The sequence below is a fragment of the Cheilinus undulatus genome, linkage group 15, assembly GCF_018320785.1.
Source record: "Cheilinus undulatus linkage group 15, ASM1832078v1, whole genome shotgun sequence".
NCBI lineage: Eukaryota > Metazoa > Chordata > Actinopteri > Labriformes > Labridae > Cheilinus > Cheilinus undulatus.
Window position 1 is genome coordinate 22,148,370 of NC_054879.1, and position 18,617 is coordinate 22,166,986.

The window sequence follows — 18,617 nt, forward strand, 5'->3', positions numbered from 1 at the left end:
AAACGCAAACAGATGATTGGATATCATCAGCTCGTTAAAGATGCTGCTTAAGGCCTTGTCTGCATGGAGACAAAAACGATATATTTCTGTTCCGTTTTGAAAAAGTTTTCCGTACATACAGAACTGTTTCAGGAAATATACGTGTAACCACGGAACCTCTGAAAATGACTGGAAATGCTTTAGTAAATATGCCAAGCCTGTACATGGCGCTGTATTGCTTACACGGAAATGCACCAAAAGAGAGAAGAAGATCACAGGAAACCACCCCAAATATTCTTCTAGTTGCCCTCCTGGTTGTTCTCCACGGTGGATTTAAGAACATCTGGTGTGTGCTGTTTGCGGTGGTGGTAAAGAAGCACCAGATTTTGCTGTAAAAGCCATAATAAGCTCAATAGCTTCTGCAGCACAAACACACCCACGCAATCTGCCATTGTTGTGTTGGTTTGATATGCGCATGTGGGGTAAGTAGCCTACGCTATGTGTGACGTAATCGTTTTAAGAAAGGCTGTCCACACGGAGACGAAACTGTAAGCGTTCAAAAATTTGTACTCTGGGACCCAGTTTCAAAAAGTAGTGTTTACGGCCTCTCAAAACACAGTTTCCGTGTGGATGAAACACAGATACGACAAAAAACTTTAGTGTTTGCTCCTGAATTTGTCTCCGTGTGGATGGGGCCTAAATGTTCGCTACAATTAACCTTTAATGAGGTAATCAGATTTAATAAGGTGGTCAAAACCTTAAAAATCTATTTCCATTGTAGTTGCTGACAGTCATGATGAACGGGAAGCTAAGCTACAAGGATTTCCTGTCCATCTATGTCCCAACCCTCCTGGGAAACATGCCTGGGCTCAGCCTTATAGGGATATTTCATTATTTTTGAAGTTAGGTCAGATATGGCACTTGGCAACAGTTGCACCACACAACTTAATGAGTTTTAGGTTAAAATGGCCCACAAAATGGGTTACATCGAGCATCTTTGAAGTGCTTCCCTTTTTCAACCAGAAACCACTGGGTTTGGCACTATTTTGCAATGCAAGCTTCGGCTACTAGCTATGTGCTCTTCTTTCTCTGCATATCTGATCAGCTGTTTGGGTCTGTGGTATTTGGCAGAGAACAGAAGAAGAGCTGAAACCAAACTAAAATGAGTGATTCTGACTTGAGTGACAATCATTTACTGTAGATACAAGTGAATACTCTCATGACTTTAAGAACTCAGATGAACAACCTCTTCAGATGAAGGGAGAGAAACTTTAGTGGAGACTGGTTAGCAGGAGAGATACAGGCAGTGTAGATGTGTAAACTGTGAGCCCATGAGAGAGAGCTCCTGCTATCAAAGTGGGACTTATCAACACTTCTTCAGGACATTTCTGATGGAGGATAGCGGCTCACAGACGCCCACAGCCTGCATCACTCCCAATCATGAGTTCCCTGCCTTACTGAACACTGGTGTTTACCAAACTTTTTCAACAGAGCAGCTCCGTTACAGTCATTCAAGTAAGTTTATGGCTGTGGCTTTATTCTTCTAACAAGTTTTAAAAAGAATGGTTGTGCATGACTTCTGACGTAGATGTAACGCAGCAGACGTCCCTGAATGATGACTTGGCGCAACATTTTGGGATTTTATAGAAAATCTGTCATATGAATATATTTTTTTTCATGGTTCCCATTTCAAACCAGTACACCCAAGAAGTCTTCTGAGAGGGATCAAGGACAAATGGAGCAACGGTGTGGTATGGAATTCAATGCAGACACACAGCCATTTATAGTTGTAAGATGTCTGAATATTAGACACGCTACTGTTGGTACTGAAAAATTTGTTCACTGTTGCAGTGGAAAACTGAGTTGAAATAACTACTTAGAGCTTGATTTGATGTTTTGTATTTTGTGATGAAGCAAAAACAGCTGGTCAGATACGCTAAGGTGGAAGAGCATGTAGCCAAAGTACGCATTGCAAAATAGTGCCAAACACAGAGGCTTTCTGGGTAAAAAATAAAACCCTTAAAAAATACTTAAAGTAGCCTACAATTGAGCCAGCATTGTTTTTGGCCCATTTCTAAATTACACAGTGCAACTATACACATCTGTGGTGCTGTATAACCTAGCTTTGTCCTGTTTGAGGAGGCAACAAACACTGAAATCACTGATTGCACTACTATCACCAAGAACCTCAGACAACCCAACTTCAAAAATACTAACACCCCTTTAAGCCCTTCTCAGACCATAGATCCACAACGCAACATGACCATTTTGCTTTATATTTGTTATCCGGATGTCAACTGTGATACTGAAGCAGATAATTTCAAAGATATAAAATTATTTATCTGCAAATTGAGATTATGGAATAAAATGAAGGCATTGCATGCACTTTGCCATTCTCTGCTACAAAAAAATGGTATCTAATAACACATGAAATAAAATAATTGTCATAAATCTGATCAAAATAAAGCAACAAATCATTTCTGTAGTGAGAAGAAAATACATTCAAATGCTTCTTTTACATTAAAAACAAATACAGAGCAGCTCAGTCACACTTTAAAAAATACAGTTTGAATTAAAGTATAAAAGCTTCCTACATCCATTTACTCACTGTCAACAAATCCCACAGAAACCAACAATGAATCCTTCTGTTTTTAAAGAAGGTGACATATAGAAAGCTTCTGACATGTTTCTAAAATCTTAAATAGCTGTGCACTGTTTTATTATTTGAAGAGAGTTTTCTATGGACTATTTTCAGCCAAGGCTTCAGTGACTAATCTCTGGCACGAGGGCAGCGTGGAGGGCTTTATTTAAATAAGCCATGATTCGTGTATGTTGCCCCCTGGAGGCCAATGTATGATTCATGGACTTATAAATAAAATGGAGCTGACTCGATGCGTCCACACAAGTCGGAAATGTTTCCACTTGAGCGAAAGATTTGAGAATTACCCAAGGCGGTATGACTCCAGATTCATAATTATACAGAGAGAAGGGAAAATCAGAGCAAGAGCTTGATGTGATGGTGGGAATTTAGAGGCAAAGATGCATAAAGTTATCTAAGACAACCACACAAGCACTGTGAACACGTCTATCAGGATGCTCACTCAAGTTAGCAGCATTAGGGAGATTTCTAAGGTTGTTATTAATTAAAAACTGAAAACTTCTTTACCACATTTTTTGTTAAGTATTTGCAAAATATTTCCTAACATTTTTAAACAATATTGACATTTTTAGGGTTGAAACAAGAAGTGTCTTCTAGTGGCTGTCATGATGGAGCGGTCTTTGCACAAGTGTTTTTTTTAATCCAAAATTGCTGCAGAAATGCAATGAGTGTTGTATTTATCATGTTTGCACACTGACTTTTCAAACTTTCATCATTTTTTTTGAGAACTGGTTTAATTATTTGGTACTTTTTTGCATTATTCCAACTCATTTAAATGGGTGCAAGGTTTATTTGTGCAACATTTTATCAGATGTCCAATCTGAAAAACAACCAAAAACAATGGACTCAGTGCGTGAAGGCCTCAACAGCAACAAGACCTATCACTGCTGTGGAAAAATAACTGCTGCATGCTACATGAAGCAGCAATCTGGGGTCTGGGTACTGCTAGGGAGGACCAAAGGTCTCATGAAGGCTGGTGGCAGCTCTGTTGCTGTCAATATTAGATGCACCCTTAAAGATTAAAAAACAAAGTTATTTTTGTGCAAAAAGACCACATTTTGGAGGGGAAAAATAAAATTTGGGGGATTATAAAATTGGATGTTTACAATTAAGAAAAATGTAAACTTCAGAGTTTGAAAAGTCATACATTTTCTCAACAATTTTAAGTTTTAAGCATCATAAATTTACAACAGTGAAAAGTTTAAAAAAATACAGGAAACGAAAGCAAAAACTGTTTTTGTATTTTTATCTTTATAATAAAAAATTCTAAGTTTTGGTTCATGTACATGTATGACTTTCAAAGTCAAAAGCTTATCTCTTAAATTAACAGTTTTCTAAACTTGAAATTTCAAGCTCTTTTTTGAAAATCAACTGATCTTTATCATCAAAAGCTGCTCTAAAGTGATCACTGCTTTGATTCCTTTGCTCAAGTTTCTGGTGAATGACTGTTGTTTTCGACGTTGAACACTCCTGCACCATGAGTGAAGTTATCCACTGAGTCTTTTGCTTCCTTCCTGTGGTAGGGGACGGTCTAAAATAGAGGCGGGAGTGCAGACTTTCAACTCAAGGAGTGTTGTAGCTCTGCATCTGTCTCTCTGTTCTATTTTTGCCAAGAGACACCTGACTTTTCCACAGGTGTTCAATATGAGGTGGTAAACTATTACTATTACTATTACTATTACAAATACCTCAAATGTTTTCATCAAGAATAGTATAAACTTGGAAAAATTGTTCAATTTAAAAGTATTTGAGTTGAATGAACACCGCTGTGAGGAAACACAACACCAGTCCAACATTTGACCTCTAAAATCCTCCCCCGTGTTGGCAAAAAACCACAGGGCTCTTCTTTCACTCTCCTATATTAACTGAGGACAAAATCATGTGGTAAATTATGTTTTTAATGCACAGAACTCAATGCAATAGCCTTTGATGGCATTGCAACCATTTTTTTTCCTAATCTACCACCGTTCACTCTCAGGACTGGCTTGCACCTAAACTGTGGCGTTGCTTTTAAGACCAGTGCTTGGTTGATGAACTTGCCTTACCCTAGCCATAAAGAAGATGAACACTCCTTTAATCAGCTAATAAAACTTTAAAATATTACACTCATTGTTGGTTTTGTTCTTTGGTTGAGATTTGTTGACACTAAGAGAAAAAGAAACCTTAAATCTGCTGTGATTTAGTGACAGGCAATGGCACAGCTGGGTTTTTATTCTGATGATTCATCAAACAGCTGCAGCCAGAACGACTCAGCACCTAAAATTAGAGGTAATTAGACTCACAGAGAAACACACAGACTCACTGAAGCACGTGCACATGCACGCCAACATAGCTCACACGCACAGAAAGCATGGTGAGTTAGTAAACTCACATGGAATCAAGAACATGAATGTCATTGGCAATATTAACAGTTATAGATTTATAGATTGTTATATAGATTTTCTCCTTTTAAGGTTTTATTTCTGCTCTTTTTCTTTCACTGCTTTAAAAATCTGATCCTTTTCCTACATGGATCTCCTCTCAGACTTTAAACCTTTAGGACATCCTGTCTCTCGCCCTCTCTCTCTCTCTCTCTGGTTAAAACAGAGTGATGGCATGTGCGTTAGTGTAGTATATCAGCTGATCAGTCTTTCTTCTCATTAAACATGCCGTACCCATCATCGTTAGTATGCACACTTAAAGTACACATGAAGGTACGTTGTCTGTGGAGATGTTCCTCCTGGAGGAGCAGAGGAGCGAGCAGGCAGGTGAAAGGGGGTGTGGTTTAACTCCTGGGGAGGAGCCCCTTCTTGTAGGCGAGCAGGCCTGCCGCGGTGGCGGCAGACAGGACGGCAGAGACTCCCAGGAACTTGAGGAGACCTCCAATGGATGGCAGGTTCCTCTCCCAGAAGGTGGTGTGGAAGGGGAGTTCGGGGACGTCCTATTAGGGGCAGACATGACAGGATGAAGATATAGGGACAGAGCACAACAGAGGTACTGCTACATCTACCCATTCAAACCCTCCATGTACACTTCAGAAATCCTAAAATAACTGTTTTTAGCATTTGAACCACACCTACCAGCTACCTGAATACTGGACTGAGTGTAATATTTCATTTGACAGGGATTGTAAAGAGGAGAAAAAGGCAGAGGTACACAACTATGTGCTTGTCTATTTTTAAGGAGTAAAGGGACTACACATCCCACAATCCACTGTGAATTCTTTCTTCATTGCTAATGACATCTCTTCAAACTTTCCAACCATACAGACCTGTTTCTACCTTTACCTTTATTTAGTTTATTGATGTCATACCCACCGTATTCCTCACCTCCATGATGCTTTGCATAAATTCTGACCTCGACTTCCAGTGCCTGACATCAAACTGGTGTTTTTTATAGTAATGAGACTCTAATCCTGATTTTTACGATGTGTAAAAATCATCTGATCCACCTCAAACAAGATGAGTTCTTCTATCTAAGACTGTAAAAACATTTTTTCTTCCTTTAAACCAGGTTGGTATCATACATATACACCTCATTTCTCTTAGCTAGCTGGCTTTATGGCTTATATTTAAATCCACTATGGTGGAAATGAACAGCATTTTGACTTCATGAACCAGACCATTAAGCTCTATATGAGTATGATCCTAGGTAATTTAGAATGAAATGAAGAAAGATTCCTCTCACCAAACTCTCAGGCTCCGTCTGCCAGATCTGATTCCGAGGTATTTTATTCATCGCACACAGGATCTGAAACAGAGCAGCTTTGTTGGTCACTCTGGAAGATGAAATCAGGATTTAAATTCTTTATTTAGCTGTGGAGTTTGGCTCTGTTTCTTATTCTATAAAGAAAACAAAACAAATAAATAGTTAAATAAATCAGCTGGCATTCCTGTATCCAAGAAACTTAAAAAAAAATCCCCGGAATCCATTTAAAACTTTCTTTTTTCAGAACCAAAGTTATCTCAGGATACTTTACAAAGAGGGCAGCTCTGGACTGTACCCTCTGATTTGTTTTGATTTTAAGATTTTTACACATTTTCCAATCAAGCTGTAAGTATAATAATATAACAGATTAAAAAAATCCACTCTTGAATGGATTTTTCAATCAACATCAAACCAGATCATAAATAAATAAAATACTGATTTGTTGTTGGAGATTTAAACCTTTCAATTAAAGTTTAAGTGCAAAAACCCTTGCGTGTACAATGTAAAAAAAACAAACACAAAAAACAATTTTATTTTCATAAAGTTTATGCAGATTTGATTTCCTTTAAAGGGAATATCACAACCTTTAATATCTTATTAATGAGAAACAACTTTGACTTCTCTACATGATTATTTTTAAATATTAGGATTTCATAAATTGTTAGTCTCAGGGTGTAAGTGGCTAAAGATGTCATTATAATTAAACTCAAATGAAAGTAATGTTCACTGATATTATTTCCAACTTCTTTTGTATCATTTTTTAAAAATCAAAGTCAGACCAGATCATAAATATCAAACACTGATTATTTTGAGGGAAATGAACCCTTTAAATGCCAGTTTCAGTGAATTGTTGTGTTGTGACCAACACAATAATTTAGATACTACATGAAAACTGTATATTCTTTCCAGCTTTTTTTAATTCTGTTTTTTTTTTTTTTTAAGATCAGACCTGATCATAAACTATTGAATATTTAGAATTCAATAACTCTTTTAATGTGCGTTAAAGTAAAAAACACAAAAATGAAATATTTTTTATATACTACATAAAACTTGGATATCCCTCAAGGGGATTATCACAGCTTGGAGTATTTTATTAATGAGCAACAACCCTGATTTTTAGGCTTTTTTTCACTTTAATAGTGCCCAACAGGAATCCAGAAAAAAGCATGCTATTTGCCCTCATGAAAATATGGTAAAATGTCTGAAATTTGATGATAAACAGGAAAAACTCAAAATTTGACTCCAGAATCAAAGCATAGTTTCTTTTTTTTTTTTTTTTTACTGTGATGGCTGGAGCATCAACAATGGTGGTTTTAATGGGTTTCAATTGGGCATTTTTTGGTCACCAACAGTCTAAGTGGGTACAAAAAGACTCAAGAGATTATTACTGACCCCCTACAGGTTCTGATAGTAAAATATAAATATCTATTGGAAAAAAATTAACCCTCCATAATGTGTGTTGTTTGCATTAACACAGTCAAAAAACAAACAAACAAACAAACAAACAAAGCTCAAAATGGCCTCAACAAGCTCTGTGGTCTAGAGCAGGAGAAATAGTAGGTGTTCAAACCTGACTACAGGAGCCACAATTTTGTGTGAATCTAAAAATATTATTGGAAATATTCTTCTAGTGTATTTCCAAACAAGCTGATTCAGCAGAGTTGTTAACCTGCAAGCTGCTCTTTTACTCTCAACACATTTTATCTGCATGACATTTACAGGGCATACATCATTGTTTTAATCTAATTTATCTGTCAACTGTCTTTTTAAACTACATTATACAAACAAAGAGAACAGCATTAGTCAGATTCTCCACTTTCTGACAGATCAGTATTTGGATTTATTTTGACCTCTGACCTCTCTGGCTGCTCTCTCTCCAGCCTGCACGGCGCCCTCCATGTACCCGCTCCACTCTGTGGCTGTCTCTGTTCCTGCAAAGTAAAGCCGGCCTATCGGCTCCCTCAGCACCCTGCAGGAACGTGAAAGAAAAAGTGTCTATCAGCTTAAATGAAGTCTTTTCAAAAAAGTTGGGTCATCAGATGAAATGTAAATAGAAACAGAAGTCAGTGATTGTCAAATCTCATAAACTCATATAGAACATAAACATATCAAATGCTGAAACTCAGACATTTTATCAATTCATGAAAAATATTAGCTCTTTTTGAATTTGATGGCATACGAGTACTTGACCTACCTGCCGTACTGGGTGAGGATTCCTGGAGGGAAGTAAGCCGTGTAGCAGCCCCCCGAGTACTCCTCCTCACACCAGTTCTTCTCCTCATAATGCACCGGCTGATAAAGGCAAAAGGACTGAGTTTAATAAAGCTTTAAAACAGCTGTGTTTCAGCTGTAGAACTATTTGTCTGGATATAAACTCACATGCAGAGCTTCGTCTGTGCCCAGAACTCTGGAGTAGATCTCACAGATCCTCTTCTTCCTAAAAGAGAAAACAGAGCAAGTTAAACCCGTGAAACAGCCAGTGTTAAAGCTTTAATCTACTGTGTTTGTGCAGAGATGATACCTCTCCTCTTTGGTCAGGTCTGACAGCTTCCTGCATTTACGAGCAAGGATGAATCTGCAGGAGAGAGAGGAGAGGAATGTTATTCACAGACATAAAATCAGGATGTTTTGTGCACTTTTTTAAGCGTTTTTTTCCTCTTTTTATAGGAAATACACGATTGTGTCCCAGGAAATAGACTTGATCTTCCAACTTATACAAAGTTTCCTTGTTATTTTTGTGGATTCTCCATAGTTTTTGTTGATATTTACCCCATGATGGCGGGAATGCTCCCATCAGGCTTTGTGTCATCAAGCGTCAAGCCAATCGGAGCCCCTTCCTCCTCGATCACCATGCTGCCGCAGTAACCTAAAGACAAACAGACTGTTAATAAAATCCTCTAACAGGTGTGATATTCAGCAGCTCTCCTCGCTACCTTTTTTCCTCCAGAAGTTCTCTCTGTAGTAAATCATGCACTTGATGACTGAGCCCATCGGGACGCGGCTGATCAGCTGATTTCTGAGGGGGGGCAGCTCGGGGTTAAAGTGCATCTTCATGTTCATGAGAGGGGGCGTGGCCAAGATCACATATTTCCCCTATAACATAAAAAAAATAGAGGCACAAACACAGAGCAGATGGAGCTGTATTACATAAAGAAACCAGCAGAGGGCAGCAGAGATCAATAGTACAGGCTGCAGGAGCTGCATGGTTTCTTTCAGGTTGGTTTGCTGTATGAGCCCAAAGCCTGTCTTAAACTTGGTGCCCCATCTCCATTTTCTTTTCCACTGCTCTCATTGACATGGAGGAGGAAGAAAAAGAGGAGTGGATGCCCTAGTGGGAAATGTTCTAGATTTTCTTTCCCCCTTCTCTCTCAAAGCGCTTGTTAGTTTAACAAAGAAAAGACAGAGATGCATTAATGATATCTAAGTCTGTGTTAACTAGCAGTTAGTTATTAACCCATTCATCCCCAGATTAATAAGCAGTTATTTACCCATTCATTCTCTGGTTAACAAGCGGTTATTTACCCATTTATTCCCTGTTCTACAAGCAGTTATATAACCATTCATACCCTAGTAAAAGAGAAGTTATCTACCCATCTATCCCCTGGTTAACAAGCAGTTATTTACCAATTCATTCCCTAGTAAATGAGACGTTTATACCCGTTAATTTTCTAATTAACAAGCAGTTATTTATCCATTCCTTTTCTGATTAATCAGCAGTAATTTCCTTAATTTTTGCCCCATTAACAAACAGTTATTTACTCCATGATAATCTATTATAATGCTGATTCTGCGTAGGTAAACTAGTACTTACTTTCTCATTCGTTTCTTGGTTAAGTACTAATTATTTACTCACTTGTCACCTTGTAACTCTGCCAATGTTTTCATAGGTTAACTAGCATTTAGTTCCTCTCTAATTCCCTTGTTAACTTGCAGTTAGTCCTACCTAGTATCTATGCCTTTTTATTAGAGATTATTGGCAGTTTCCTATACTTTTGTTCCTTAATAAACCAGCAGTCACTGACTCATTCATTACCCAGCTACTGTGTCATTTTGTGTGTATCTTGTTGTAAAATTTTAAATGAAAATAATGTTTTTTCCAGTGGTGTGTTCTAAAACTGCTCTCTCTCCATATATGGATTCCTTGTTGTTATTCTTACTATGTAGGTCTGTTTGTCCAGCGTCTCCACCACCACCGTGTCTCCACTGTGGTCGATCCTGTAGACCGGAGACTCCAGCTTCACCCGATCTCCTAGCTCTTGTGCCATGCACTCGCTGATCTGGCTGGAGCCGCCCTCAAACTTCCTCTCCTGCAGGAAGACAGAGAGATTAGTCTCAATAAAAGTTCAAGGAAAAGGTCCAGCTGGATATAACTCCAGATTTCATGCTCTTTTAGTGAGTTGTTTCTGATTTATTCTGGCGAAATCTCTTGCTCAAAGTTTCAGCCAATTAAAAACCACATTAATCTGATGATTCATTCCAGTTTTACTAGTTATCCGCCCTCTGGTTTTTGTTTGCTTTTTCATCATGTGAACCAGCAGAAAGAATGTGTTTATGAAGCTGCAGTGATGAACCGCTGCCAGCGCTCTGAAAGACTAAATTAAATAGAGGGTGACCTTTTCCATACGGTTAGTGTCAGCGTCTCTCCTCCATCACAAACACGCTGTGAGTGTTCCTCCGCGGCATTTACACAAATTTGGCTGCCAGTCCACATCACAAGTTCAATCTAAATCAGCGCCGGCAGTGAAACAGGGTGAGTCGGTGTTTTTGGATTAGACATGAGTTTGTTTTTCTGTGTAGAGAATACCAAACAGCATCTGTGATTTAGTCTTCTTCTAACCCTCAAACGGAAACTATCTGCAGGAGCATGCATCGTACAAAACTTTAATAATGTCTGTTCATAAGGACAAAGTCTGGAATACAGCAGATGCAGTTCATATAAATATTATTCAAAGGGGGTGAAAACTTTTTAAAGACACTGTAAGTGTCCAATTCCATGAAACAAGAGGACTGTTTGCTTTTATGTATGTTTCAACTCATATAGTTTTAATTTGATATTCATTTAAACAGGACCATGTCAACCATTCCTTGTAGATTTACAGTATACAGTAAAGGGTTAAATATAAAACAGTAAACAGATCAGCACATGCAAAGAGCATATTTTAAACAGGAAGGTCCCAACTAACAGGACGGAGCGTCTGTTTACCTAAACACGACCCCTTTCCCTCGTCTCCATGGTAACAGGAACACTCAGCTTTGGAGAGCAGTCCAAGACAGAAAACAGCTTTTGTCCGGCTCATAATGATGCTGGGTCGACCAGCAGCAGACTAAAGGTAAACGTGTTAGAGCTGATAGGACGCTCTGGGATCTGACGGATGCTGCTTGGCGAGCCTCGTCTGCTCTGCAGGGCTTGTTTTTCAGACACTTTCTAGAGAAGCTGAAAGAGGATACTGGGGTTTTCTGTTTGTGCTGTGAGCTCAGTTAGGGCCAGTTAGAGACCATCAATGTGTCATCTGATGCTTAAGAGCTCAAAGTTTTATTGATCCTCCACAGAGATGGAGGCTTGAAATAAACCTCCATGTCTGAAAACAGGAAAGCTTTGTAAGTTGAATTCTCTCTGAGCTCCAGAAGGATAAAAGTCTTCACTCTGGCTGCAAAAACAAGTCTGAGGGCCAGATTCACTGAGGGACTGTCTATTTAATGTATGCAGATGAATCAGAGACACCAGACACAAAGGGTTAAATGTTCCCCTGACTGTGCTGCAGAGCTAACATCATCTCTGGGCTCTGCTGCCGTTACTGTGGATTTAAACCATCACTATTCATGCTGCAGACCTACCTGTCCCCCGTTAGTGGTGGAGAAGATCCTCATGGTTCCTCCACACTGTTTGATGTACCAGAGGAACCACAGAGCCGACACCTCATGGGGTTCAGACGTCACATTCACATTGACGAACAGGGTGGCGAAGCGCTGAACAGTACTTTAAAAAACAGATGATGACTAGTTAGAAACAATGCTGTGTCTTTAATTAACACTGGTACAAGTTTATTTCTTTACCATTTACTACTAAGACCCTGAGTGTACATAGGAAGACGTTACATTCTGGCTTTCCGACAACATAGTAATAATTTCTGCTGTGAGAATTTTCGAGAAAATTGTCAAAAAATGTCCGTTTATGTTTTAGTAATTTTTAAGTAATATTTTAAGGCTTTTAAAATATTTTTTGGAATTTGCTTGGAAATCTTAAGTTTTTCCATGGAAATTTTGGGAAATTTTTCCATATTCTGGAGATTTTTATTGTCAGTTTTGGGGAAATTTTGCTTGAAATTTTCAGTTTTTTTCAGAAAAAAATTTGAAATTTATGTGTAAATTTTATGGGCATTGATTAGCAATTGGGGGTGTCCTCTAAAACTTTTTAAGAATTTACTGGAAATGTTAATAAATATTTTTGGGAATTTTGGGGAAAATATTGATCATTTTGATGTAATTTATTTAAAGTTTTTTATTTCAAAAACATTTTCAGGGTTATTTGCCTTAAAATTTAATGAATTTGTATGAAAATATTCAAGAATCCATGCGGAAATTTTTAAGGATTTTTTTTAAATCAAAGGTTCAGGTTTTAAAGTTCAGATAAAGTTCAGATAGAGTTCAAAGTAACTACTTGGGGAACATTTAAAGAAATTTTGGCTTTTTTCTCATGTTGTAATTTTTCTGAAATTTCAATGAAAAATATTTGAATTGTTAAGGGATTGTGTGGATTTTGGGGAGGAAAATTTCCAAGAAATTTGGAAACAGCCGAAAGGTCTGCTCTAAAACTGATCCAGGGCCGGATTTTTCGCAGAGACAGAACCTTCAAGAGATTTGTTGACAACCTTTTCGGTTTAAACTACTTCCTGTTCTAAGTCAAGCCTGAGTGTTTAAAGTGATCACATCCTACTGATGCTGAGGAAATGGGGAAAACTAAAAATTCATTTCAGACAAAAGATGACAGATTTATAGAAAAACAAAAAATATGTAATGGACACATTGAAAAAAACAGGTGAAAAGTTTGAAAAAGAGTCACGTCTGCAACTTGAGTGCCATCAAACCTGAGGCTCCCTGTGCAATTTAAACTAAATAATCTTTTGTTCTCTACCCTACCTGGTCCAGCAGATTTTCTCTAAGAGCTCCAGCATGGTCATCTTGTCCCACTCCTCTGCGTGAGGCGCTCTCCACGGAGCTTCTCTGGGAATCTGACACACAGAAACACAATTAAACATTAGCATTAGGAGGAGCAAAGGAAAATGGCATGTGGAGCGTAGATCCTCTGTTTACCTCCTCCCCCATCTTGTCTATCGTCCTGAACAGGTTGTTGAAGTCCAGCATGACGATGGGGTTCCAGATCGGAGGGAAGGAGCCTTTGAATGGGTACGACTTTCCCTGTAGGATAAAAACAGCATCATCATCATCATCATCCTCCTCTAACTCTCATCTAAGGCCAAAGACATCAAAGAAATAGAAAATTTAAACTCTCATGATCTTTATTACAGGGGCCAAATTTGCTGGAAAATGGTAAAAAGAGGTGTAAAAGTGGCAAAAACGGGATGAGGAGTGGCATAAATGGGATAAAATCAATTTAAAAAAATGGGTGAGAAGAGGCTTCTTTTATACTATAAATAGACTCAAACACCAGCAGCCCCCTGCATTCACACCAGCAATTACAATTAAAGGATGCAAAAAACCTTAATACAATGTCAGACCCCTCAGTGCAGCACAGGTGGTTTTAGACCCTGTCTAGGTGTGCTGAAGCACCCCTAAAATTCAACTCAGCATGCATGGAATATTAGAAATAAGAGCATGTAGGTCTATCTCACTGGATTTCAAAAATCTAACAGAAACTTTGAAAATATTCTATTCATACCTCATTTTAAACATTGAGTACAAGTATTATTTTGCAGGGAAACAGGTGTGAAAGTGTTGTGGGGAACACATTGTAGAAGTATCTAAGAGAGCTAATACCAACAAATTTAAAAAAATCAAAGGTGGAAATGCTCAGTTGCCAGAAGGGGGCGCTGTAACAAAGAAATTACATTGATGTGTGAATGTATTCAATGTGTGATCATCCCTGTGAAGTTTGGTGATGACTGCCATAAGCATTAGAAAGTCATAAGGCATTTTGGTGAATTTTTACGGCAAAAAATGTATTAAAAGTAGTTTAAGTTTGGGCCCCTGTCACGGCCACACCCTATGTTGAAAACTCACAGTTTGCACCACTTTAGATCTGCAGGTCGTCTAGTATGAGTAAAGAAATTCTGCAGTCAATCAGATCAAATCCCTTGGACTATTTTGTTAACATATTAAAGTTGTGAATCCCCCAAAAATGCCCAAATTTGATTGTTTGTAATGAGCTTCCTGTACATTTTTGAGGATGGATCAAAGACTTTTTTCTCTTTCCTTATCATAATTCATATGTGTACCAATTCTAATGCATGTAGCTCTTACCTAGTCCCCCTGTGGGGCCCTGCTAAAGGAACTTCACAATTCCACCAAAAGACTTAAATTTCCACTGGAGGACAATTTTCTGTAAAGTTTGGTGAGTTTTTCAGAATGTGAAAGCCCCAAATGAGTGATTCTTCTAACACAAAAATGACTCCTACAGATACAGTAGAAATCCTCACTGAACAAGGTCGGTCCTCAGGCCCTAATTAAAGAGATCAGCCTTACCCCCTCAGGTATTTTATCCTCTGGCTTGCTAGGTGACTAAAATATTATTTATATCAAAATATTAATACACACACAAATATTATACTTTTTTTGTAGCTGAGTACCTCTAAAGGTCCAAGCGACCACATACTGATATGCACGTTAAAAGTAGAGGTTTCTAGTTTTGCATATAATTACCCTTCATGTTTAACATATTTCCTTGAATTGGCTCTGACTGTGTGCCTGTGAGTCTGTGCACTGGGATAGAAAACTCATCACCACTTATTAAAACATATATAGAGTTATCTTAATGAGTAAATTCTCAAAATGTTCAAAATTCAATTACAGTGCAAACTTAACAGAGAATGAGTACTCTAAAATTTCCCAAATTCCAACAAAAGAAAAGAAATGCATCAACCAACTTCCAATAATTTTGCTATTTCATTCTTTAAAAATGTATTGTCTCAGTATAAAGCCTGAGAGAGCTAACTTTGACCCTAGTCTCACATCCTTTTTTTAGTCCAAATGCCTTCAGATGGTTTCAAAAATGTCTGAAAGTTGAGTGTTTGTCCTCAAAAATCGACCTCAGTTCAACTTCCTCTTTGTTTACTCACACAGGGAACTTTATTCTGAGAGTTCATGGGAAATTGAGCTCAAAGGCACTTTTATAGCTGCCATGAAAGCTTTTACTGATGATTTAAAGATTCAGAGTTGTGCAGCAATAAGAGCGTCTACAATCAAGGTCGATTATGAAATCTGTCTGACACAGACGAGCAGTCTGATTCTCTCTAACGTCTCAACTCAAAGAGTCAGCACTGTTTGTTTGTTGGTGCAGAAATCCTCGACGTTTTGTTTGACAGCTAAATTAGTCTAAAGACAATCTGAACATGCTGACTGGGAAAAACAAAGGCACTTTCATATTCAGCCTTTCTTTCAGCTGCAGCATTTTTAAGGTCAGTGTCCTGATGGTAAAGAAGAGTCTGACCTCCTGGTGACCTGTTGCAGTCAGAACAACCTGAAGCTCAGTCCTCTCGAGACAGTGGAGATGGTTGTTGCCTTTAGGAATGATGCTGCTGCCTAAAATCCTGCCCCCATAACCCTCTGTGACTCATGACTGCAGCCACACGGAGGAATAGAAAAGGCTGCAGCCACAGAGAGGGACAGGAACAGGCTGCAGCTACGGAGAGAGACAGGAACAGGCTGCAGCCACAGAGAGGGACAGGAACAGGCTGCAGCTACGGAGAGAGACAGGAACAGGCTGCAGCCACAGAGAGGGACAGGAACAGGCTGCAGCTACGGAGAGAGACAGGAACAGGCTGCAGCCACAGAGAGGGACAAGAACAGGCTGCAGCAACAGAGAGGGACAGGAACAGTCTGCAGCAAGAGAGAGGGGCAGTAACAGGCTGCAGCCACAGAGAGGGACCAGGACAAGCTAAATTTACGGAGAGGGACAAGAACAAGCTGCAGCTACGGAGAGGGACAGGAACAGGCTACAGCCACAGAGAGGGACAAGAACAGGCTGCAGCCACAGAGAGCAACAAGAACAGGCTGCAGCTATGGAGACAGACAGGAACAGGCTGCAGCCACAGAGAAGGACAAGGACAAGCTGCATTTACAGAGAGGGACAAGAACAAGCAGCAGCCACAGAGAGGGACAGGAACAGTCTGCAGCAACAGAGAGGGGCAGTAACAGGCTGCAGCCACAAGAGGGAGAGGAACAGGCTGCAGCCACAGAGAGGGACAGGGACAGGCTGCAGCTACTAAAAGGGCCAGGGACAGGCTGCAGCCACAGAGAGGGACAGGAACAGGCTGCAGCCACAGAGAGGGACAAGAACAAGCTGCAGCCACAGAGAGGGACAAGAACAAGCTGCAGCCACAGAGAGGGACAGGAACAGGCTGCAGCTACTAAAAGGGCCAGGGACAGGCAGCAGCTACAGAGCGGGACAGGAACAGGCTGCAGCCACAGAGAGGGACAGAACAGGCTGCAGCCACAGAGAGGGACAGGAACAGCCTGCAGGTATGGAAAGGGACAGGATCAAGCTGCAGCTATGGAGAGGGACAAGAACAGGCTGCAGCTACAGAGAGGGACAAAAACAAGCTGCAGCTATGGAGAGGGACAAGAACAAGCTGCAGCTACGGAGAGAAATGGGAACAGGCTGCAGCCACAGAGAGGGACAGGAACAGGCTGCAGATACTGAAAGGGACAAGAACAAGCTGCAGCTACGGAGAGAAATGGGAACAGGCTGCAGCCACAGTGAGGGACAGGAACAGACTCCAGCCACAGAGAGGGACAGGAACAGGCTGCAGCCACAGATAGGGACAAGAACAGGCAGCAGCCACAGAGAGGGACAAGAACAAGCTGCAGCTACAGAGAGGGACAGGAACAGGCTGCAGCCACAGAGAGGGACAAGAACAAGCTGAATTTACGGAGAGGGACAAGAACAAGCTGCAGCTATGGAGAGAGACAGCAACAGGCTGCAGATACTGAGAGGAATAAGAACAGCCTGCAGCTATGGAGAGGGACAGGATCAAGCTGCAGCTATGGAGAGGGATAAGAACAGGCTGCAGCTATGGAGAGAGGCAGGAACAAGCTGCAGCTATGGAGAGGGACAAGAACAGGCTGCAGCCACAGAGAGGGACAAGGACAAGCCGCAGCTTTGGAGAGGGACAGGATCAAGCTGCAGCTATGGAGAGGAACAAGAACAGGCTGCAGCCACAGAGAGGGACAAGGACAAGCCGCAGCTTTGGAGAGGGACAGGAACAGGCTGCAGCCACAGAGAGGGACAAGAACAAGCCGCAGCTACGGAGAGGGACAGAAACAAGCAGTGGCCACAGAGAGGGACAAGAACAAGCTGCGGCTACAGAGAGGGACAAGAACAGGCTGCAGCCACAGAGAGGGACAAGAACAAGCTGCAGCCACGGAGAGAGACAGGAACAAGCTGCAGATATTGAGAGGGACAGGAACAGGCTGCAGCCACGGAGAGAGACAGGAACAAGCTGCAGATATTGAGAGGGACAGGAACAGACTGCAGCCACAGAGAGGGACAGGAACAGCCTGCAGGTATGGAGAGGGACAGGATCAAGCTGCAGCTATGGAGAGGGATAAGAACAGGCTGCAGCTATGGAGAAGGACAAGAACAGGCTGCAGCTATGGAGAGGGACAGGAACAGGCTGTTTCCCCTTTAAAGAATGTCACAATTACCAGTCACCAGTAAACCTGCACACCTGCACAGTCTCTCCTTTTGTTCACTTTTGTACTTTTTTTGTGATGTCAATTTTCTTAATTTTATTTTCCTACTTCAGTTTTTCTATAACAACCTTTTTAAGTTTCTAACAGTTTTTAAAACTCTTGAAATTATTACGGTCAAGGGGATAAAAACCTGATCCCAGCCGCACCTGAAAAATAAACTATTGTCACAGAGACACCTGTTGCCAAAGCCACCAGTAGACATCAGTAGTGGTTAGGTACTGTTTTCATTTAGAGCTGAGCAGCAGAAATGTGATATCTTTATTTCTGATTTATTACAACCAGAAGTCCTGCATAGAACTCAACATTAAATAAAACTTAGAGTCATCTGTATAACATTGCAGATACAATGGCACCAACTGTGGAT

The 18,617-nt window shown here is 40.1% G+C and overlaps 1 protein-coding gene across 1 annotated transcript in view; it reads right to left on the reverse strand.

Annotated features, from left to right (window-relative positions):
• Positions 1-2,423: 2,423 nt before the first annotated feature.
• mao (monoamine oxidase) overlaps positions 2,424-18,617 on the reverse strand; it is a 56,404-nt gene continuing 40,210 nt past the window's right edge. The window contains exons 4-15 of the mRNA XM_041806724.1: positions 13,637-13,741; positions 13,463-13,554; positions 12,161-12,302; positions 10,483-10,632; positions 9,259-9,418; positions 9,095-9,191; positions 8,847-8,900; positions 8,705-8,762; positions 8,520-8,617; positions 8,183-8,294; positions 6,305-6,367; positions 2,424-5,558 (exon numbers count right to left, since the gene is read on the reverse strand). Of these exons, the coding sequence (XP_041662658.1) occupies positions 5,403-5,558; positions 6,305-6,367; positions 8,183-8,294; positions 8,520-8,617; positions 8,705-8,762; positions 8,847-8,900; positions 9,095-9,191; positions 9,259-9,418; positions 10,483-10,632; positions 12,161-12,302; positions 13,463-13,554; positions 13,637-13,741 (1,287 nt within the window). The 3' untranslated portion in view covers positions 2,424-5,402. The remainder of the gene's footprint in view (positions 5,559-6,304; positions 6,368-8,182; positions 8,295-8,519; positions 8,618-8,704; positions 8,763-8,846; positions 8,901-9,094; positions 9,192-9,258; positions 9,419-10,482; positions 10,633-12,160; positions 12,303-13,462; positions 13,555-13,636; positions 13,742-18,617) is intronic.